The sequence below is a fragment of the Hyla sarda genome, chromosome 8, assembly GCF_029499605.1.
Source record: "Hyla sarda isolate aHylSar1 chromosome 8, aHylSar1.hap1, whole genome shotgun sequence".
NCBI classification, from domain to species: domain Eukaryota; kingdom Metazoa; phylum Chordata; class Amphibia; order Anura; family Hylidae; genus Hyla; species Hyla sarda.
In genome coordinates this window covers 51,198,883-51,222,736 of record NC_079196.1, presented here as the reverse complement: position 1 = coordinate 51,222,736, position 23,854 = coordinate 51,198,883, and the positions used below count along the sequence as shown (strand labels likewise).

Below are 23,854 nucleotides of genomic sequence, written 5' to 3'. Positions count from 1 at the left end.
TACCGGACCCTTATTGCAAAAACGAGATGTGAATGCAGCCTAACCTGTGGCTCTACAGGCTACAGCTACTGCACAAATTACAACTCTCATCATTTGGCTGTCCAGGCATGATTAGAGTTGTAGTTTTGCAGCGACTGGACTACATCCAGTGGTATAAATAGAGTCCAGTGGGCAAAAGAACAAATTTCGGACCCATCCCCCCCCCACCTGCGACATCACTAAAATATGCATTTCCCTCTCCACAAGCTGCGAACATAACACTTAGTGACCAGCAGGTGGCAGGAGCGATCACTTTAGCACTAGACAAGGTGACAATCGATATTTCGGTTATCTGCTCGTCTTGTCTGGACTTCCCTTACACGTGATCTCCAGTGAAAGTCAAACTCGGCGGTTCGCAGTCATCCTGCCTGGATTCTGACCTCCTAGTAACGCAGTAAGGTGCCGGCTACATAGCGCTTGTGCACACACATATATATATACGCGTCTTTATGTGTAACGATCGGACACCTGTTCACATTCACCCAGCGTCTTCTGTTGATTTAGAGAGTGGTGTGTGAGAGATGCGGGGCTTGCAAGATGACGTCATAAACGCGACGTTCTGGGTCTTGTCGCTTCTCATGTGTTCCAGCTGTTGTGTTCTTTACAGAATTGTGCGGTGTGGGACGTGTTAGTGCAGTGTTTCCCAGTCAGGGTGCCCCCAGCTGTTGCAAAACTACAACTCCCAGCATGCCCGGACAGCCGTAGGCTGTCCGGGCATGCTGGAAGTTGTAGTTTTGCAACAGCTGGAGGCACCCGAATTAAGAAACACAGGCTCGGTTCACACCATGATTTTACTATACGGTTTCGGCATACGGTTTCATAAAAAAAAAAAAAAAAAAAGTATGCAACCGTACAGAAAACCGTGCCCATAGACTTCCCATTCAAAACCGTATGCACCATAATGTATACGGTTGTCTCCGTTTTTCAAACCATACGTTTTTTACTTTTTTTTTTTTTTTCTGGACAGAAAACCGTAGTCTACGGCTGCATTCACACCTCGTTTTTGCAATACGGTTGCCGTATCCAGTTTGCTTTAAAAAACCGTATCGAACCGTAGTGCAAACTGTATACATAGACATTTCATTGTAAACCGCATGCCATCTGTAGCATCAGGTTGTGTACGTTTTGCATCATTTACGGTTGTATACGGTTTTTAACGGTACACCAAACCGTAGTCTACTACGGTTTTGTGTCCCGGTCAAAAACCGTATCCAACCTGTATACAGTTATTTTAAAATGGAATTCTATGGTAACCGTATGTAACCGTATGTGCATACAGTTACATCCGGTTTGCACAATACGGTTTTTCATTTTTTTTCTTTTTTTGGGGGGGGGGGGAAATTCAATAAAAAGAAGAACTTTATTTAAAATGTTGACAAACTTTAAAACTGTATATATATTTTTTTTCAAGAAAAACCGTATTAAAACGTATGCAAATGTATATCCGTTTTTAAACCGTATACAGTTTAAAAACGTGAGGAGGCATATACGGTTGCATACGTTTGCATACGTTTCGGTCCGGTTCGGTGACATACATTTTTTTAACAGAAACTGGATACGGCAACAGTATTGCAAAAATGAGATGTGAATGCAGCCGTTTGTTCCGGGTGAAAAACTGTATTAAACTGTATACTTTTTTTAATTTCTTTTTTTAAACATGGGAACCGTACAGAACTGTATGTACGTACGGTTCCATCCAGTTTTCCCCATACGGTTTTTGGCTTTGCTCAGTTTTTCTTCTTGTCATTTCAATCAAACAAGTAAAACTTTATTCATAATGGAGTGAAAAGTTAAAAACGTATACGTTTTTTTTTCTTTAAAAACGGATGCAACCGGACATCATTTTTCAAACTGTATACAGTTTTTAACTGTATACAGATAAAAATGTGTACACACGTTTTGATACAGTTTAGTCAGGTTTTGAGGAATCCGTTTTTTTAAATCAAAAACCTGATACAGGAACTGTATTGCAAAAACGCGGTGTGAATCCAGCCTTAGTGGATCTGACATTAGGGGAGGAGCTTATTTTGTCATTAAAAGGGTGCGTTTACACTGAGGAATAGGAGAGGAATCCTCGTGTTAAAATTCCACAGCGGAATTTACTGGTTTTTTTCCTGCACGAAATTTGCGCAAAAATAGCGTGGAATTAATGCTGAATTCTGTGCAGAATATAGGAGAAAACTTTTTTTTTTTTGCTGGACTACAACCACCAATTGGAATTTCCCTTTTTATTTTATTTTTTTTCGTGCGGAATTTCTGAAAATTCCGTGCAGAAACAATTTCAAGTGGAATTTATTTTTTACCATTGACTTCAATGGACTTCTGCTCGCGTATTCCGCAAGTACAACATGAACATGTTCTTTCTTCTAGCGGAACGGAATTCCGCAATCAGAATTTACGCAGTGTGAACAGTGCAGAGTAAAATACATTGAAGTCAATGGCAAAATAGATCTTAATTATTTTTAAGTGGAGAATTCAAGAGGAATTACTCACCCGAAGACTCACAATACACCAGAGGTCTCCTACCATGGTGCCTCCAGCTGTTGCAGAAGTACAAATCCCAGCATGCCCAGACAGCCTTTAGCTATGCGGCCTTTAGCTATGCTTGGAGTTGTAGTTTTGCACCAGCACAACCCAGACCCATACGTGTACTAACATGTTTGTTGCACCCAAAATTAGAATGGGCTTCGAGCCACCCAATGCCATTCTGACATTAAATCACGCCAAAGTTGCAGCTGACAACTTTAGGCCACTTTTTCAGGTATTACCTGTTATTTGCTTGTTAAAAAAAAATAGCTAAGCAGCCAATCACATGGCAGCAACTCAATGCATTTAGGAATGTAGACATGGTCAAGACAACTTGCTGGACTTATAACCAAGCACCAGAACGGGGAAGAAAGGGGGATTAAAGTGACAAGGTTGTTGGTGCGAGACGGACTGGTCTGAGTATTTTAGAAACTGCCGATCTACTGGGATTTTTGCACACAACCATCTTTAAGGTTTACAGAGAAAATATCCAGTGAGTGGCATTTGTGTGGTTAAAAATGCCTTGTGGTGTCAGTGGAGAATGGGCAGACTGGTTGGAGATGACAGAAAGGCAAAAGTAACTCTAATAACCACTCTTTACAATTAGGTTATGCAGAATACCGTCTCTGAATGCACCACATGTCACACCTTGAAACAGATGGGCTACAGCAGCAGAATACCACACAGAGTGCCATTTCTGTCAGCTAAGAACAGGAAACTGAGACAATGAAAGACTGGACGAAAAATTGCTTGGTCCGATGTGTCTCGATTCCAGCTGCGAAATTCAGCTGGCAGGGTCAGAATTTAGCATCAATAACATGATAGCGTGAATCCATCCTGCCTTGTGTGTGTCAATGGGTCAGTCTGGTGGTGTAATGGTGTGTGTGTGTGTGTGGGGGGGGGGGGGGGGGCATTTTCTTGGCACACTTAGGGCCCCTTAGTACCAATTAAGTATTGTTTAAACATGACAGCCTTCCTAAGTATTAGTATTGACTAAGTCCATCCCTTTATGATCACAGTGTCCCCTGTATCTTCTGATGGCTTCTTCCAGCAGGATAATGCACCTTGTGACATGACATCATCTCCTACATGACAATGAGGTCACATGACTCCAATGGCCTCCACAGTCACCAGATCTCAGTCCAATAAATCATGTGGTGGAAAGCGAGATTCTCATCATGGATGTGCAGCCAGCAAATCTGCAGCAACGGTGTCCATATGGAGGGACTGTGTGATGTCATCATGTCCATATGGAGGGACTGTGTGATGTCATCATGTCCATATGGAGGGACTGTGTGATGTCATCATGTCCATATGGAGGGACTGCGTGATGTAATCATGTCTATATGGAGGGACTGCGTGATGTCATCATGTCTATATGGAGGGACTGCGTGATGTCATCATGTCTATATGGAGGGACTGCGTGATGTCATCATGTCCATATGGAGGGACTGCGTGATGTCATCATGTCTATATGGAGGGACTGTGTGATGTCATGTCCATATGGAGGAACTGTGTGATGTCATCATGTCTATATGGAAGAACTGTGTGATGTCATCATGTCCATATGGAGGAACTGTGTGATGTAATCATGTCCATATGGAGGAACTGTGTGATGTCATCATGTACATATGGAGGGACTGTGTGATGTCATCATGTCCATATGGAGGAACTGTGTGATGTCATCATGTCTATATGGAGGAACTGTGTGATGTCATCATGTCCATATGGAGGAACTGTGTGATGTCATCATGTCCATATGGAGGAACTGTGTGATGTCATCATGTCCATATGGAGGAACTGTGTGATGTCATCATGTCTATATGGAGGGAAATCTCTGAGGAATGTTTCCTGCATATGCCATGAAGAATAGCTTGCTGGATATTATAGAGCAGTGGTCTCCAACCTGCCGTTGGCTGTCCGGGCATGCTGGGAGTTGTAGTTTTGCAACATCTGGAGGTCCGCAGGTTGGAGACTACTGTTATAGTACTTTTTAGAAGCTGTATAATAAAGAGAAATCCAAAAAAAGAAATGCATTTCCTCTGATGTCATGACCACAGTGCTCTCTGCTGACCTCTGCTGTCCATTTTAGGAACTGTCCAGAGCAGGAGAAAATCCCCATAGCAAACATATGCTGCTCTGGACAGTTCCTAAAATGGACACCAGAGGTCAGCAGAGAGCACTGTGGTCCTGACATCAGAGGAAACGCATTTCTTTTTTGGATTTCTCTTTAGTATACAGCCCCTAAAAAGTACTGGAAGGATTAATATTTTTTTTATAGAAGCGATTTACAAATCTATTTAACTTTCTGGCACCAGTTGATTTAAAAAAAATTAAAATAAAAGTTTTCCACGGGAGTACCCCTTTAAAGGAAATCTGTCACCTGCACTATCCTGTCGGTACCGTGACAGGTGACACTGATGACAACAGTACTCACCTTGTCCTGTTCCGTGCAGTCGTTCTTTGGTAATCTTCTCCGGTATCTTCTGCTCCGGGCCCTGCTTGGAGCATGGGCGGAGCTTAGTGACATCACCGCTGCTGCTCAGCGGGACCCAGCAGAGAACAGCAGCAGTGATGTCACTAAGCTCCGCCCATGCTCCAAGCCGGGCCCCGGAGCAGAAGATACCGGAGAAGATTACCAAAGAACGACTGCACGGAACGGGACAAGGTAAGTATCGTTGTTATCAGTGTCACCTGCACTATCTGTCGGTACAGGTTAGTGTAGGTGACAATGATGACAGATTTCCTATAAAAGAAAAAAAACTTAGTATGAAATTAGTGAAAATATAATTTACTTTCTTTACAGGTGTACAGGATGTTGAATACAAGTTAAGCATCTCTTTAAGTATTTCCGCCATGTTCCGCTGGAGAAGCCCCTTCCGTTTCTCACTGCGACTGTTTCAGACTCATAATGTAAAAGCGGAGTCGTTACTGGACCAGTTAAAGTCATGCACCACAGAATACCAGGTCTTCCAGCTGCTTGGCATGAACAGATCCGCACTCACCGTACATCACGTGGGCTCCGCAGTCAATCTGCTTTGGTATTTTCAGGAAGGGAAACCAGAAAATTCTAGAACTTTTGGCCAAGTTCGAGATCATCCAGAATTTATTGTACTTCGCACTTTAGCACAGAACAAACTAGATCTTCTAGATGACAAGGAACTGGTGGATATTTTATACAACGTAATAAGGTAGGTAGCCGACCGTGCTTTGTGTCTGCTGTTATTATTATTAAAAAATATTACCAAAAAATTTTAGACATTTCACATGTTTTTTTTTTTATGACAAGGACACTTTAAAGAATAAAATATTACTATGGTTTTGCAGTGGTACTAACACAGGTAGCAGGCATACCTTAAAAGGGGTACTCCGCTGCTCAGCGTTTGGAACAAACTGTTCTGAACGCTGGATCCGGCCCCGGGAGCTCGTGACCTCATAGCCCTGCCCCCTCAATGCAAGTCTATGGGAGGGGGTGTGACACCTAATCTCATAGGCTTGCATTGAGCGGGTGAGGTGAGATGTGATGAGGGGCGGGGCATTTCAGTGTGAGGGGGCGGGGCTATAACATCATGAGTTCCCGTGCCGACCCCAGCATTTGGAACAGTTTGTTCCAAACGCTGCGCAGCAGAGTACCCCTATAATACACTGGATTAACTCTTTATTTCTTCATTCCAAGGTTTCAGGTGGAGACCCACGATTCACTAATACAGCAGCTGGTAGTAGAAGGCTGGAGGAGATTGGAAAGGTTAGTGCACTGACATTTTTTGGTGGTTACTGTGTAAATGCAGTGTGATGTTACACCATTAATTTTAGTAGGAATAAGAATACATTTAAAGGGGTACTCCAGTGGAAAACTATTTTTATTTTTTTAAATCAACTGGTTCCAAAAAGTTGAACAGATTTGTAAATTACTTCTATTTAAAAACCTTAATCCTTCCAGTACTTATCAGCTGCTGTATACCTCAGAGAAAGTTGTGAAGTTTTTTTTCAGTCTGACCACAGTGCTCTCTGCTGACACCTCTGTCCATGTCAGGAACTGTCCAGAGCAGGAACAAATCCCTATAGCAAACCTCTCCTGCTCCGGACAGTTCCTGACATGGTCAGAGGTGTCAGCAGAGAGCACTGTGGACAGATTGAAAAGAACTACACAACTTCCTTTGTAGTATACAGCAAGTGAAATGGAAATCAGACCTCAAGGAATGAACTGAATTTAGTAAGGCGTATAATACCTTAATATAAAATCTAACTACAGAAATACGATGTTTCATATAAAATAGCGTAATTTATTAAATGAACTAGCTGAGTACACGTCGTTGCCCGGTTTTTCCTTCCTAAACCTTGTTGTGGAGGAAAATCAACAGAGGAGGAAGCTTTTGCCTTCATATCCCGTACTCATATATTGTTGTCATATCCCAACCCTATATCCCGACCTCCTATCCCGACCTCCTATCTTGACCTCCTATCCCCTCCTCCTATCCCGTCCTTGTTTCCCGTCCTCGTTTCCTATCCTGATATCTCGACTTCCTATAATGACCTCCGATCCTTACCTCCTAATCCGAACTCCTATCCCGATTTCCTATCCTGATCTCCTATCCCGACCTCCTATCCCGACCTCCTATCCCGACCTCCTATCCCGACCTCATATCCCGACCTGTAATATGTGTACCAGGTATTGAAATATCTCCAGCCGTACGAAAGTTATGTGGGATCATACATTTCCCATTGATTTGCATGGGACTTTAAACAAAAGCCCTGACCCTCACAAATGGGGGTAGTTAAGGGTTAAATTAACTATCCTATATTTTAAGTGGACATATAAGTAACATGTGACCAAGTATTATTGAAATATCTCCAGCCGTTTGGAAGTTATGTGGTAACATATATTTCCCATAGACTTGCATGGGACTTTAAACAAAAACCCCAACCCCGGTAAATGGGGTTGAGTAAGGGTTAAATGACCTATCCTATGTTTGTTGTTGACATATAAGTAACATGTGTGCCAAGTTTCATGTTAATATCTTCAGCCATTTGGACGTGATGCTGGAACATACACACAAACATTGAGTTTTATATATATATATATATATATATATATATATATATATATATAAATACAGAAGCTGGTATCTGAGCATGGCCCTTGCTCCAGATCCAGCGATAATAGGTTAATAAAATATTGATAGGATAAAGAATCAGCTGTAAAAAAATTGAATAAAATGAAACAAGATTAATATGTAGGATCTTGTTTTATTTTATTTTCTTTTTTACAGCTGTTTCTTTATCCTATCAATATTTTATTAACCTATTATCGCTGGATCTGGAGCAAGGGCCATGCTCAGATACCAGCTTCTGTATTTATTAATTTAATAAATTACGCTATTTTATATTAAATCACCTACATCGTATTTCTCTAGTTAGATTATATATTAAGGTATTATACACCTTACTAAATTCAGTTCATTCCTTGAGGTCTGATTTCCATTTCACTAGCTTTTATTTGGATATAGTGCAACTCAGTACCTCGGTCTGAACTTAGTCTTCCCTCCTTTAGTGTGTAGCCAACCAATTTCTGTTTTATTGCAGTATACAGCAGCTGATAAGTACTGGAAGGATTAAGATTTTTTAAATATAAGTAATTTACAAATCTGTTTAACTTTCTGGCACCAGTTGATTTTAAAACATTTGTTTTCCACCGGAGTACCCCTTTAATACCTTACAGATAAATACCACTGAAGGTAGGCCTATATTTGGTAAAAGGAAGATTACATAAGGACCCTCAGCACATGTTCACACGTCAGAATTTCCGGGCGGTCCTAGCGCCGGCATGTTTATGCTGGCTGCCGCAGTTTGCAGAATGTCCGCACGGAAAGTCTCTGTGACATTCCATTGTGGGGACATGGCCTAAGGGCTCATACACAATACAGATTATCTGCTCCAAATTACTTCTTAGCAGAATCCACTTTCAGCAGAATTCCATTGATCTTAATAGGGTTCATTTAGTGCACACTATGGAACGTCCAATGCGGATCCGGATTCCACTGAAATAATTTACATGTTTATTCTTTTTGTGAAATTTGTCCCGGAAAAGCCCATTGTCAATGAGACTTTAAATTGCAGGGGTTAATTTGAGGGGTATTTTGAGGTAAGTTTACCCTATCAACAGAATAGGTTATAGGTGTGAGATTGCGGAGGGTCCAATTGTTTTGGTCCCTCATGATCCTTAAAATGGGGCCCCTGGTCTCTGTTATGAATGGAGGGACCTGTCACACATGCGCACTGATGCCCCGTTCATTTTGTATGAGAGGTGCTGAAGGTAACCGAGCATTGTACTCCGCTGTCTTCAACTGCTTCACAGACAATAAATGGAATGGCGGTGGATTTGGGACTTGTTGCTTCATTCATAAGAGAGGTGGTGAACCCCATCCTGGTGATCACGGAGGTCACAGGTGTAAAACTCCCTGCGATCTGATAGTTTTCACCTATCCTGTGGAAAGAGGAATAACATTGCAAGGTGGGAAAACCCCTGTAAGGCTGGGTTCACACTACGTTTTGTCCCATACGGGAGCGCATACGGCAGGGGGGAGCTAAAAGCTCGCGCTCCCATATGTGACCGTATGCGCTCCCATATGTCATTCATTTCAATGAGCCGACCGGAGTGAAACGTTCGGTCCGGTCGGCTCATTTTTGCGCCGTATGCGCTTTTACAACCGGACCTAAAACTGTGGTCAACCACGGTTTTAGGTCCGGTTGTAAAAGCGCATACGGCGCAAAAATGAGCCGACCGGACCGAACGTTTCACTCCGGTCGGCTCATTGAAATGAATGACATACGGGAGCGCATACGGTAACATACGGGAGCGCGAGGTTTTAGCTCCCCCCTGCCGTATGCGCTCCCGTATGGGACAAAACGTAGTGTGGACCCAGCCTAAATCAGTTTTTCCCCCCTTCACCCCTCCATTCAGAAAACATGAACATTTGGCCAAGCCGAACGTTCACGTGTGTGGAGGGATCAGGAGGGTTCGTCTATTGCTTGTTGTCCAGGATTAGGAGAAAAGTTCTGCTTTTTGCCCCAAGTCACTTTGCTAGTTATAGGATTAGCGAACGGAGGGCAACAAGATCAAAAAAATGGGAGGAGAGTTTTCATTTCATTTTTAAAAAGGCAACTGAAAAATAAAAGCTGCAATCTGATTGGTTGTTATCGGTGACTGTTCCTCTGTACAAATTTCCATAAATCTCCCCCCATGGAGTAAATATGCATCTTGTGATCAGGATTTTCCTTTTATACGTAGGCTTGATCTTCCAACATTATCGAAGTTTGCAGTATGCTTGAAAAAACAAGATCTGAGCACTAGTCCACTTATGGGACAGATAGCCGACATTGTGAACAAGAATTTGGAAGATACAGATGATCCTGTGTAAGTATATGTATAATGAAGTGATCAGTTATGTTCAAATGTGATGAAAGGTAAGTAAAATTACCTTGTTTACTGCAAATCTGTGTGTAAATAATTGAAAAAAGAGGGATTAAAAGTCAGACTAATGAACATAAATATCTTACCAAACCATATTCCTAGGAGACCTCTGGGTGTCATACGTAAACTATAGTGCTAGGAGACCTCCAGGTGTCATACCTAACCATAGTGCTAGGAGACCTCCAGGTGTCATACATAACCATAGTGCTAGGAGACCTCCAGGTGTCATACATAACCATAGTGCTAGGAGACCTCCAGGTGTCATACATAACCATAGTGCTAGGAGACCTCCGGGTGTCATACCTAACCATAGTGCTAGGAGACCTCTGGGTGTCATACATAACCATAGTGCTAGGAGACCTCTGGGTGTCATACATAACCATAGTGCTAGGAGACCTCCAGGTGTCATACATAACCATAGTGCTAGGAGACCTCCAGGTGTCATACATAACCATAGTGCTAGGAGACCTCCAGGTGTCATACATAACCATAGTGCTAGGAGACCTCCAGGTGTCATACCTAACCATAGTGCTAGGAGACCTCCGGGTGTCATACCTAACCATAGTGCTAGGAGACCTCTGAGTGTCATACCTAACCATAGTGCTAGGAGACCTCTGGGTGTCATACCTAACCATAGTGCTAGGAGATGTCTGGGTGTCATACCTAACCATATTCCTAGGAGACCTCCAGGTTTCATACCTAACCATAGTGTTCGGAGACCTCTGGGTGTCATACCTAACCATAGTGCTAGGAGACCTCTGGGTGTCATACATAACCATAGTGCTAGGAGACCTCTGGGTGTCATACCTAACCATAGTGCTAGGAGACGTCTGGGTGTCATACATAACCATAGTGCTAGGAGACCTCCAGGTGTCATACCTAACCATAGTGCTAGGAGACCTCCAGGTGTCATACCTAACCATAGTGCTAGGAGACCTCTGGGTGTCATACATAACCATAGTGCTAGGAGACCTCTGGGTGTAATCCCTAACCATAGTGCTAGGAGACCTCTGGGTGTAATCCCTAACCATAGTGCTAGGAGACCTCTGGGTGTCATACCTAACCATAGTGCTAGGAGACCTCTGGGTGTCATATGTAAACTATAGTGCTAGGAGACCTCTGGGTGTCACACCTAACCATAGTGCTTGGAGACCTCTGGGTGTCATATCAGACCATAGTGCTAGGAGACCTCTGGGTGTCATACATAACCATAGTGCTAGGAAACCTCCAGGTGTCATACCTAACCATAGTGCTAGGAGACCTCTGGGTGTCATACCTAACCATAGTGCTAAGAGACCTCCAGGTGTCATACCTAACCATAGTGCTAGGAGACTTCCAGGTGTCATACCTAACCATAGTGCTAGGAGACCTCTGGGTGTCATACCTAACCATAGTGCTAAGAGACCTCCAGGTGTCATACCTAACCATAGTGCTAGGAGACTTCCAGGTGTCATACCTAACCATAGTGCTAGGAGACCTCCAGGTGTCATACCTAACCATAGTGCTAGGAGACCTCTGGGTGTCATACCTAACCATATTCCTAGGAGACCTCCAGGTGTCATACCTAACCATAGTGTTCGGAGACCTCTGGGTGTCATACCTAACCATAGTGCTAGGAGACCTCTGGGTGTCATACCTAACCATAGTGCTAGGAGACCTCTGGGTGTCATACATAACCATAGTGCTAGGAGACCTCCAGGTGTCATACCAGACCATAGTGCTAGGAGACCTCCAGGTGTCATACCTAACCATAGTGCTAGGAGACCTCTGGGTGTCATACCTAACCATAGTGCTAGGAGACCTCCAGGTGTCATACCTAACCATAGTGTTCGGAGACCTCTGGGTGTCATACCTAACCATAGTGCTAGGAGACTTCTGGGTGTCATACATAACCATAGTGCTAGGAGACGTCTGGGTGTCATACATAACCATAGTGCTAGGAGACCTCCGGGTGTCATACCTAACCATATTCCTAGGAGACCTCCAGGTGTCATACCTAACCATAGTGTTCGGAGACCTCTGGGTGTCATACCTAACCATAGTGCTAGGAGACCTCTGGGTGTCATACCTAACCATAGTGCTAGGAGACGTCTGGGTGTCATACATAACCATAGTGCTAGGAGACCTCCAGGTGTCATACCTAACCATAGTGCTAGGAGACCTCCGGGTGTCATACCTAACCATAGTGCTAGGAGACCTCTGGGTGTCATACATAACCATAGTGCTAGGAGACCTCTGGGTGTCATACATAACCATAGTGCTAGGAGACCTCCAGGTGTCATACATAACCATAGTGCTAGGAGACCTCCAGGTGTCATACATAACCATAGTGCTAGGAGACCTCCAGGTGTCATACATAACCATAGTGCTAGGAGACCTCCAGGTGTCATACCTAACCATAGTGCTAGGAGACCTCCGGGTGTCATACCTAACCATAGTGCTAGGAGACCTCCAGGTGTCATACATAACCATAGTGCTAGGAGACCTCCAGGTGTCATACCTAACCATAGTGCTAGGAGACCTCCGGGTGTCATACCTAACCATAGTGCTAGGAGACCTCTGGGTGTCATACCTAACCATAGTGCTAGGAGACCTCTGAGTGTCATACCTAACCATAGTGCTAGGAGACCTCTGGGTGTCATACCTAACCATAGTGCTAGGAGATGTCTGGGTGTCATACCTAACCATATTCCTAGGAGACCTCCAGGTTTCATACCTAACCATAGTGTTCGGAGACCTCTGGGTGTCATACCTAACCATAGTGCTAGGAGACCTCTGGGTGTCATACCTAACCATAGTGCTAGGAGACGTCTGGGTGTCATACATAACCATAGTGCTAGGAGACCTCCAGGTGTCATACCTAACCATAGTGCTAGGAGACCTCTGGGTGTCATACATAACCATAGTGCTAGGAGACCTCTGGGTGTAATCCCTAACCATAGTGCTAGGAGACCTCTGGGTGTAATCCCTAACCATAGTGCTAGGAGACCTCTGGGTGTCATACCTAACCATAGTGCTAGGAGACCTCTGGGTGTCATATGTAAACTATAGTGCTAGGAGACCTCTGGGTGTCACACCTAACCATAGTGCTTGGAGACCTCTGGGTGTCATATCAGACCATAGTGCTAGGAGACCTCTGGGTGTCATACATAACCATAGTGCTAGGAAACCTCCAGGTGTCATACCTAACCATAGTGCTAGGAGACCTCTGGGTGTCATACCTAACCATAGTGCTAAGAGACCTCCAGGTGTCATACCTAACCATAGTGCTAGGAGACTTCCAGGTGTCATACCTAACCATAGTGCTAGGAGACCTCTGGGTGTCATACCTAACCATATTCCTAGGAGACCTCCAGGTGTCATACCTAACCATAGTGTTCGGAGACCTCTGGGTGTCATACCTAACCATAGTGCTAGGAGACCTCTGGGTGTCATACCTAACCATAGTGCTAGGAGACCTCTGGGTGTCATACATAACCATAGTGCTAGGAGACCTCCAGGTGTCATACCAGACCATAGTGCTAGGAGACCTCCAGGTGTCATACCTAACCATAGTGCTAGGAGACCTCTGGGTGTCATACCTAACCATAGTGCTAGGAGACCTCCAGGTGTCATACCTAACCATAGTGTTCGGAGACCTCTGGGTGTCATACCTAACCATAGTGCTAGGAGACTTCTGGGTGTCATACCTAACCATATTCCTAGGAGACCTCCAGGTGTCATACCTAACCATAGTGTTCGGAGACCTCTGGGTGTCATACCTAACCATAGTGCTAGGAGACTTCTGGGTGTCATACCTAACCATATTCCTAGGAGACCTCCAGGTGTCATACCTAACCATAGTGTTCGGAGACCTCTGGGTGTCATACCTAACCATAGTGCTAGGAGACCTCTGGGTGTCATACCTAACCATAGTGCTAGGAGACGTCTGGGTGTCATACATAACCATAGTGCTAGGAGACCTCCAGGTGTCATACCTAACCATAGTGCTAGGAGACCTCCGGGTGTCATATCTAACCATAGTGCTAGGAGACCTCTGGGGGTCATACATAACCATAGTGCTAGGAGACCTCTGGGTGTAATCCCTAACCATAGTGCTAGGAGACCTCTGGGTGTAATCCCTAACCATAGTGCTAGGAGACCTTTGGGTGTCATACCTAACCATAGTGCTTGGAGACCTCTGGGTGTCATATCAGACCATAGTGCTAGGAGACCTCTGGGTGTCATACATAACCATAGTGCTAGGAGACCTCTGGGTGTAATCCCTAACCATAGTGCTAGGAGACCTCTGGGTGTCATATGTAAACTATAGTGCTAGGAGACCTCTGGGTGTCACACCTAACCATAGTGCTTGGAGACCTCTGGGTGTCATATCAGACCATAGTGCTAGGAAACCTCTGGGTGTCATATGTAAACTATAGTGCTAGGAGACCTCTGGGTGTCACACCTAACCATAGTGCTTGGAGACCTCTGGGTGTCATATCAGACCATAGTGCTAGGAGACCTCTGGGTGTCATACATAACCATAGTGCTAGGAGACCTCCAGGTGTCATACCTAACCATAGTGCTAGGAGACCTCTGGGTGTCATACCTAACCATATTCCTAGGAGACCTCCAGGTGTCATACCTAACCATAGTGTTCGGAGACCTCTGGGTGTCATACCTAACCATAGTGCTAGGAGACCTCTGGGTGTCATACCTAACCATAGTGCTAGGAGACCTCTGGGTGTCATACATAACCATAGTGCTAGGAGACCTCCAGGTGTCATACCAGACCATAGTGCTAGGAGACCTCTGGGTGTCATACCTAACCATAGTGCTAGGAGACCTCTGGGTGTAATCCCTAACCATAGTGCTAGGAGACCTCTGGGTGTCATACCTAACCATAGTGCTAGGAGACCTCTGGGTGTCATACCTAACCATAGTGCTAGGAGACCTCTGGGTGTCATACCTAACCATAGTGCTAGGAGACCTCTGGGTGTCATACCTAACCATAGTGCTAGGAGACGTCTGGGTGTCATACCTAACCATAGTGCTAGGAGACCTCTGGGTGTCATACCTAACCATAGTGCTAGGAGACCTCTGGGTGTCATACCTAACCATAGTGCTAGGAGACGTCTGGGTGTCATACCTAACCATAGTGCTAGGAGACCTCTGGGTGTCATACATAACCATAGTGCTTGGAGACCTCTGGGTGTCATACCTAACCATAGTGCTAGGAGACCTCTGGGTGTCATACATAACCATAGTGCTTGGAGACCTCTGGGTGTCATACCTAACCATAGTGCTAGGAGACCTCTGGGTGTCATACATAACCATAGTGCTAGGAGACCTCTGGGTGTCATACATAACCATAGTGCTAGGAGACCTCTGGGTGTCATACCTAACCATAGTGCTAGGAGACCTCTGGGTGTAATCCCTAACCATAGTGTTCGGAGACCTCTGGGTGTCATACCTAACCATAGTGCTAGGAGACCTCTGGGTGTCATACCTAACCATAGTGCTAGGAGACCTCTGGGTGTCATACATAACCATAGTGCTAGGAGACCTCCAGGTGTCATACCAGAACATAGTGCTAGGAGACCTCTGAGTGTCATACCTAACCATAGTGCTAGGAGACCTCTGGGTGTAATCCCTAACCATAGTGTTCGGAGACCTCTGGGTGTCATACCTAACCATAGTGCTAGGAGACCTCTGGGTGTCATACCTAACCATAGTGCTAGGAGACCTCCGGGTGTCATATCAGACCATAGTGCTAGGAGACCTCTAGGTGTCATATCAGACCATAGTGCTAGGAGACCTCCAGGTGTCATACCTAACCATAGTGCTAGGAGACCTCTGGTTGTCATACATAACCATATTCCTAGGAGACCTCTGGGTGTCATACGTAAACTATAGTGCTAGGAGACCTCCAGGTGTCATACCTAACCATAGTGCTTGGAGACCTCTGGGTGTCATATCAGACCATAGTGCTAGGAGACCTCTAGGTGTCATATCAGACCATAGTGCTAGGAGACCCCCAGGTGTCATACCTAACCATAGTGCTAGGAGACCTCTGGGTGTCATACCTAACCATAGTGCTAGGAGACCTCCGGGTGTCATACCTAACCATAGTGCTAGGAGACCTCCAGGTGTCATACCTAACCATAGTGCTAGGAGACCTCTGGGTGTCATACATAACCATAGTGCTAGGAGACCTCCGGGTGTCATACCAGAACATAGTGCTAGGAGACCTCTGGGTGTCATACATAACCATAGTGCTAGGAGACCTCTGGGTGTCATACATAACCATAGTGCTAGGAGACCTCCGGGTGTCATACCAGAACATAGTGCTAGGAGACCTCTGGGTGTCATACATAACCATAGTGCTAGGAGACCTCTGGGTGTCATGCCAGACCATAGTGCTAGGAGACCTCTGGGTGTAATCCCTAACCATAGTGCTGGGAGACCTCTGGGTGTCATACATAACCATAGTGCTAGGAGACCTCTGGGTGTCATACATAACCATAGTGCTAGGAGACCTCCGGGTGTCATACCAGAACATAGTGCTAGGAGACTTCTGGGTGTCATACCAGAACATAGTGCTAGGAGACCTCTGGGTGTCATGCCTAACCATAGTGCTAGGAGACGTCTGGGTGTCATACCAGACCATATTCCTAGGAGACCTCCGGGTGTCATACCTAACCATAGTGCTAGGAGACCTCTGGGTGTCATACATAACCATAGTGCTAGGAGACGTCTGGGTGTCATACCTAACCATAGTGCTAGGAGACGTCTGGGTGTCATACCTAACCATAGTGCTAGGAGACCTCTGGGTGTCATACATAACCATAGTGCTAGGAGACCTCTGGGTGTCATACCTAACCATAGTGCTAGGAGACGTCTGGGTGTCATACCTAACCATAGTGCTAGGAGACGTCTGGGTGTCATACCTAACCATAGTGCTAGGAGACTTCTGGGTGTCATACCTAACCATAGTGCTAGGAGACCTCTGGGTGTCATACCTAACCATAGTGCTAGGAGACGTCTGGGTGTCTTACCTAACCATAGTGCTAGGAGACCTCTGGGTGTCATACATAACCATAGTGCTAGGAGACCTCTGGGTGTCATACCTAACCATAGTGCTAGGAGACGTCTGGGTGTCATACCTAACCATAGTGCTAGGAGACGTCTGGGTGTCATACCTAACCATAGTGCTAGGAGACCTCTGGGTGTCATACCTAACCATAGTGCTAGGAGACCTCTGGGTGTCATACCTAACCATAGTGCTAGGAGACCTCTGGGTGTCATACCTAACCATAGTGCTAGGAGACCTCTGGGTGTCATGCTAGACTTTAGTCCTAGAAGACCTCTGAGAGTCATACCAACTCATAGGGCTATGAGACTTCCAGGTGTCATATCATACCATAATCCCAGGAGACCTCTGTGGGTCCAGATCAAAGTCCTAGGAGACCTCTGGGGGTCCAGACCATAGTCCTAGGAGACCTTGGGGTTGTCCTACCAGACCATAGTCCTAGGAAACCTCCAGTTGTCCTACCATGCCATAGTCCTTAAAGACCTCCGGGTGTCATACCCGACCATAGTCCTAGAAGACCTCCGGGTGTCATACCAGACCATAGTCCTACAATACCTTCATGTGTAATACCAGACCATAGTCCCAGGAGACCTCCAGCTGGTACCAGACCATAGTTTTAGGAGACCTCCAGCTGGTACCAGACCATAGTTTTAGGAGACCTCCAGATGGTACCAGACCATAGTCCCAGGAGACCTCTAGCTGCTACCAGACCATAGTTTTAGGAGACCTCCAGCTGGTACCAGACCATAGTCCCAGGAGACCTCCAGCTGGTACCAGACCATAGTCCCAGGAGACCTCCAGGTGGTACCAGACCATTGTCCCAGGAGACCAGGTGTTATGCCATACAAAATAAAATGCCAGCCAATGCTTGACATTCAGCTACTTTTGTAAATCCACATCTCTCGTGGTCGGGGTCTGGCTGCTTAGACCCCCTTTAGTTGCTGAATTTAGTGTCAGAAGTGCTTAGCTGAGTAACATACATCTCTTATTTAAGATCAGCTCTGCTTTGTTCTCCTCAGAGATACAAGTACATGATGTACAGATTCAGATACAAGCACATGGTGTACAGATTCAGATACATGTACATGGTGTACAGATTCAGATACTTGTACATGGTGTACAGATTCAGATACATGTACATGGTGTACAGATTCAGATACATGTACATGGTGTACAGATTCAGATACAAGTACATGTTGTACAGATTCAGATACAAGTACATGGTGTACAGATTCAGATACAAGTACATGGTGTACAGATTCAGATACAAGTACATGGTGTACAGATTCAGATACAAGTACATGGTGTACAGATTCAGATACATGTACATGGTGTACAGATTCAGATACAAGCACATGGTGTACAGATTCAGATACAAGCACATGGTGTACAGATTCAGATACAAGCACATGATGTACAGATTAAGATACAAGCACATGATGTACAGATTAAGATACAAGCACATGATGTACAGATTCAGATACAAGCACATGGTGTACAGATTCAGATACATGTACATGGTGTACAGATTCAGATACATGTACATGGTGTACAGATTCAGATACAAGTACATGGTGTACAGATTCAGATACAAGTACATGGTGTACAGATTCAGATACAAGCACATGGTGTACAGATTCAGATACAAGCACATGGTGTACAGATTCAGATACAAGCACATGATGTACAGATTCAGATACATGTACATGGTGTACAGATTCAGATACATGTACTTGTGGTCGTGGCTCGAAGAGCCGTGAATGAATAACCTAAGGAGAAAACAGGATTAGGATGACTTACCGACCTAACCTTGAATTCCTATGGAACCTGGAACATAAGAAGAAGTAAGGAAACAGCGGTTGAAGTGTGCCCAAAGTACCGCGACCGTGGGTACGCCTATAGAGGGCAAAAGTCAGAAATAGGGTGCAACTTGATTTTATTTAGTTTCCAGAGCCAGTATCTTAAATACATTTGCCATTCCATTGAAGGGTCGGGCACATACCGGTCAAAGCAAGCAGAACTCCAACAACCCAGCTTCTTGATCATGTGAGCTGGAACGTTGTGTCTAGAAGCAGCCGAGGCCGTGCCAATTCTGAATGAGTGCCCTGTGATGCCTGCAGAGTCTTTACCCAACATGTTGATGAGTGACCGGACATGTTTGATGAACTGTGATGACGTTAAAGCCTGGCCACCAAGAGGTAGAAGAGGACCGTCCGCCACTCGCCCCAACAACATGGCCAGTAAGGCTGATAGGGCAGCTACCGGGCACCAATGATGTGACGTGGGAAAGTAGCGGACGGACACTCCCCACCTGCAGGTTTTGGTGGCCAGCAGAGAGAGGGTGAAACCTGAGCCACTAGGCGACAGCTGGCCCGGGGTCAGGCCCGGTGATCTGTGCCCGAGACGCGTGAACTCACCGGGCCTGAGAAAGCCATAGAAAGCGAGGTGAATGGCCGCTTTGATGACCGTACTTAGGTGGTAACCGAAAGGGTGAGTGTCTAGCAGGGTGCACATGGCCCTGAAGAGGTCCCCGGTGACCGGTGCGCAGGAAGGTGACCTGTGAAGGGAAGAAAGTGACACACCTCTGAGAGCAGCCTTGATGGGACGTGCGGAAAGCAGTGACGGTGCATTAGGGTGCAACAAGGACCTGTGGTGCTGAAGACCCGTGAGGTGCAGCTTGATGGTATTGTGGGACAAGTGTAAGGAGGAGTGGCAAAAACCAATGAACGCTAGGGAAGAATGCACCGAGATTGTGGCAGGCAGACCTAAGTTGTTCATGAAGGTAGTGAAAGACGCCAGAGCAGAATCATAAGCCCGAATCGTGCTGGGTGCTAAGGAACCTCGGTTTAGAGCGATAGCCACTGCTGAGTAGGTGGCTAGGCCGTCAGTTGCTGGAGCGGGTGGACCGTTCGATCTGCTCCTGGTAGTACCTGAAAGAACAGCCTCAGGTTAGCTCGGGACAATGCGTCAGCTGCAACATTTAACCTGCCCTCAATATGTTCGACTGAGAAGTGGAAGTTGTGCTCGAGTGCTAGAAACACGAACTTCCTGACGAAGCGCATGATGTGGGGGGACTTAGAGCACCCTTTGTTTAGTATATCAACCATGGCCGTGTTGTCACATATGAAGCGAACAGTCGTGTTACTCCAAGACCGTCCCCACACTGCAGCGGCCGCTACAATGGGATATATCTCGAACAGTGCAGAGGTTTCTTTGAAACCGGGAATGTTGCCGATCTCTGGAGGCCAAGGACCTGCCAGCCACTAATTCTTGTGTATAGCTGCGAACCCGAGTGCAGAAGCATTGGACCGCACAATGGAGGACAGTTCTGATGCTCCAGGAGTAAAGAAAGACACCCCATTCCATTTGTCTAAAAACTGGTCCCACATAAGTAGATCTGCCATGGCTTCATTGTCAATGTGAATAGTCTGCCTCTGGCCAGAGACTGAGGGGAGAAGGTCCAGGAGCCTGGAAATGAATGCTCTCCCCAGAGAGATAATCCTCATGGCGAAAGCCATCATTCCCAGGAGGCTTTGAAGCTCGACCCTGGAGACCGTACGACACCTGGAGAGGCTGTGTAGTCGCTCCCGGATTCTGTCCAGTTTGTCCTGTAGTAGTCTCGCTTGCATGTTCCCGGTATCCAGGAGGATACCCAAGAAGACAAGCTGGGTGGAGGGACCCTCTGTTTTGTGTGAAGCGACAGGGATGCCAATCTCTTTGAACAAAGCCAGCAGTGAGGAAAGGTTACTTGGAGTATGTTTGGGGTGTTCAAGCATCAAGAAATCGTCCAAGTAATGTATGGTGTGTTGGCAGTTGGTGACGTTTTGGAGTGCCAAGTGAAGGGCTGTGGCCAACTGATCGAAAAGCCACGGGCTACTCTTTGCGCCAAAAGTGAGTTTGGTGGTGAAGTAATATTTGTTTAGCCATTTAATGCCATGCCACTGCCAGAGGTCTGGCCTAATATGGAGTAATTTAAAAGCATCGGTTATGTCTGCTTTTGACAACCAGGTGTTCCTCCCTAACTGCAGGATGATTTGTATGGCCTGGTCAATGGATGAATACTTCATTGAGAATTCCTCTGACAGAATTAAAGCATTGATGCTGGGTATGACAGACGAATAAGGAGCGGAGAGATCGTATATTAACCTCTTTTTATTATTGAACTTTCCGGTAGCGAGCCCCAGCGGGCAGACTCTCCAAGTGCAGAAAGGAGGCGTGTCAAAAGGACCGATCATGAATCCTTTTTCCAGCTCTGACATGATCAGACTGGACACCGCCTCTGTGTCAGCAAGGGCTGACACCAAATTGTGACATTCATAAGTACACTGTGGGAGGGCGACCAAGCCTGTGTGGAATCCGTCACAGAACCCAGACACCAACCAACTGACCCAGTTGGGATCAGGGTGACAGGCGAGGACCCCGGCCAGGACCTGCACCTGGACCACGCCTAGTCACGCCTGAGAGCCCCTCTGGGAGCAGATTGAGCTGGAGTGAGCTCTGTAACAGGTGAGACATATGTGTAGGAGTCTGCAGTTGCTGTATTGACAGGAAAAGAGATTGAAGTTGTTGCAGGCCTGCCCAGCCTGTCTAGAGCGCCTGTGTTCCTCTGAGGAGCAGAGGCGTGGGAGCTGGGGCCCCTGCTGGAGCTAGACTCCCCTGGGTCGCTGCTCCTAGGACACCAGTTGGCTGAGTGGGAGGTGAGTCCGCACACAGCGCAGGACGGAGCTTTCATGCCTGCGAAGTGATCGCAATAGAGCTCCGTATCAACAACCCCCCAAGTTAGTTATATAGTTAAATTCTGCGTAAGCTGCCGCTGCTTTGGCCGAGAAGGATTTGTGGTAATCATAAAACGTAGTGCCCCCGTATTTATGAGCCATCTGGATAACTCTGTGCAGATACAGGTCTAACTCAACCCTGCGGCTAGGGCTGACCGAGCAGATGACGTCCCTAAAAGAGGCCGAATGCAAGGACGAATTCGGTGACGTTCAAGGACCTGTTGAGCCTGGCGTCCTTGCTTTGAATGTCACCGCCAGCTCACCACAGGCGACAGTCTTGGTGTCCTTGATGTCTGTCGTAGCGATTAGAAGGGAGGCAAGGTTGACATCCTTGCCCTCTAGGATGTCATTTTTTTTTTTTTTTTTTTAATGGGCGCCGAGATGAGATGCGCTGGGGTGATTTTTGGGTGGGAGTTGTGGCGTACCTGTAGGCGTAGCCTGTGAGGTAGAAGCCGTGGGAGCTGCCGTAGTGGGAGCAGATTTGCTACTCTTGGAGGTGTCCATAAGGTCCAGTCTGGCCTGGAAGCCAGCGACTGACACTAGGACGTCTGCCATCATAGTATGAAGCTGGGACAGCGAGGCGCTTGACGCCTGAGCCTGGAAAGCTTCCTGACTGCCCCTGGGGGCTTGGTCGGCAGTGAGCAGGTTATACAGTTCGCCCTTCCTGGCAGAGGCTGGGAAGGGGAAGTCCCTTCGCCTTAACTCCTCCTCAAGGGTGCCGGTGGGGAAAAGAAAAATGACTGATGAATTTGCAACTAACTCAACTTCACCTAGCTACTAGACACAGGAACTGACCTGCTGCTGTCCTGAGCTGTAGGGACAACGCGACAGCCTTGGCGGCACGACCTGATACAGCTGTGAATATTATATGAGACAATTAGCGTGGTGTACTGAGTAACAACTAGAGGGTGTGGGTGGCGAAGAAAGTAATTACTGTAGTGACTATGTGTATGCCGTTTGCGCTGAAGAAGAGTCAGAAACGGCACACGCAGAGGACCCCGCTGAAGACGTGTCAGACAAAAGGTGATCCTCCGCCTAGTTTAATGACATGTTGCGCTGAATGAGTCAGGTACAACATGAATGCCATGCCCCGACTGAAGCAGAGTCAGATCGAGAGCCGAGTGGCAGGTGTGCGTGAGGACGCGCGTGGCTGTGACGGAATGTCAGTAGCAGCGTCATGCATGACATCGGGGAGTATACCCGTGGATGTCAGAAACGTGGATCACGGGACGTGAGTTTGTGGGTTTGCACGTGTGTATGTGTATATAATATGTATTCCCCCCCCCCTCCTTTTTTTTTTTTTGTACCTCGAGCTGCAAGCTGAGAGGAAAACGTTTAGAAGGGAACCTAATCACCGACCACCAACTAGACAAACCTGAGGGGGGAAAGAAATCACAGAAATGACATTTTGGAAGCATAGTAGATGCGGTCTCCAGTAGCAACCGTGAAAATGGAAATTACGAGTGGTACAGTGTGAGTACGCAATTCTCTCCCTGCCTTGAGCTGAAGGGAGCCACTGGTGAGGTCTGGTAGCCATGGGAACTGAGCAACAACGTGGAGCATGCATGAGTCGTGGGCCCGTTGCCATGGAGACCGGTGTTTTGAGTGGGCGTGAAGCCCTGCGCTCACTGAACTCACTGAGGCCCTGTGCAGGTGGCCAAGGCGAGAAGTGGCACCCTGGATTTTTTATGTGCTGCCCCAGGAGAGTGCATACATGCCTTTTCCCTCTTGTTTTATAGTATTTTACATGCCCTGTCTCCCAGGGGAGACCCCCATATGCAGCAATACCCCAAAACAAAACTCCTCCCCTTTATGTACATTATACATGTATATATCTATTTTCCCTGGGCCCGGGGCGCATGCCCCGCCCACCGTGACCCCGGAGCCCCACCCCTCCTGTCTCCCTGCCATGTCTAGGAGACGCCGGGAGACCGGAGAGGGGAAGGAGCGCGAGGCCCGACGGGACGG

At 46.4% G+C, this 23,854-nt stretch overlaps 1 protein-coding gene across 4 annotated transcripts in view; it reads left to right on the top strand.

The window, feature by feature from the left end:
* Nucleotides 1–23,854, top strand: part of LOC130284625 (FAST kinase domain-containing protein 1, mitochondrial-like) — a 66,734-nt gene that overhangs the window by 2,045 nt on the left and 40,835 nt on the right. Inside the window, exons 1-4 of one of the 4 annotated variants that reach the window (XM_056535145.1) lie at nt 307–438; nt 5,372–5,756; nt 6,242–6,310; nt 9,854–9,979. In XM_056535145.1, the coding sequence (XP_056391120.1) occupies nt 5,422–5,756; nt 6,242–6,310; nt 9,854–9,979 (530 nt within the window). In that variant the 5' untranslated portion in view covers nt 307–438; nt 5,372–5,421. Of the gene's footprint in view, nt 1–306; nt 439–3,276; nt 3,362–5,371; nt 5,757–6,241; nt 6,311–9,853; nt 9,980–23,854 lie in introns of those variants that run through there. The other 3 variants (XM_056535146.1, XM_056535144.1, XM_056535147.1) reach the window with 3 other exon arrangements.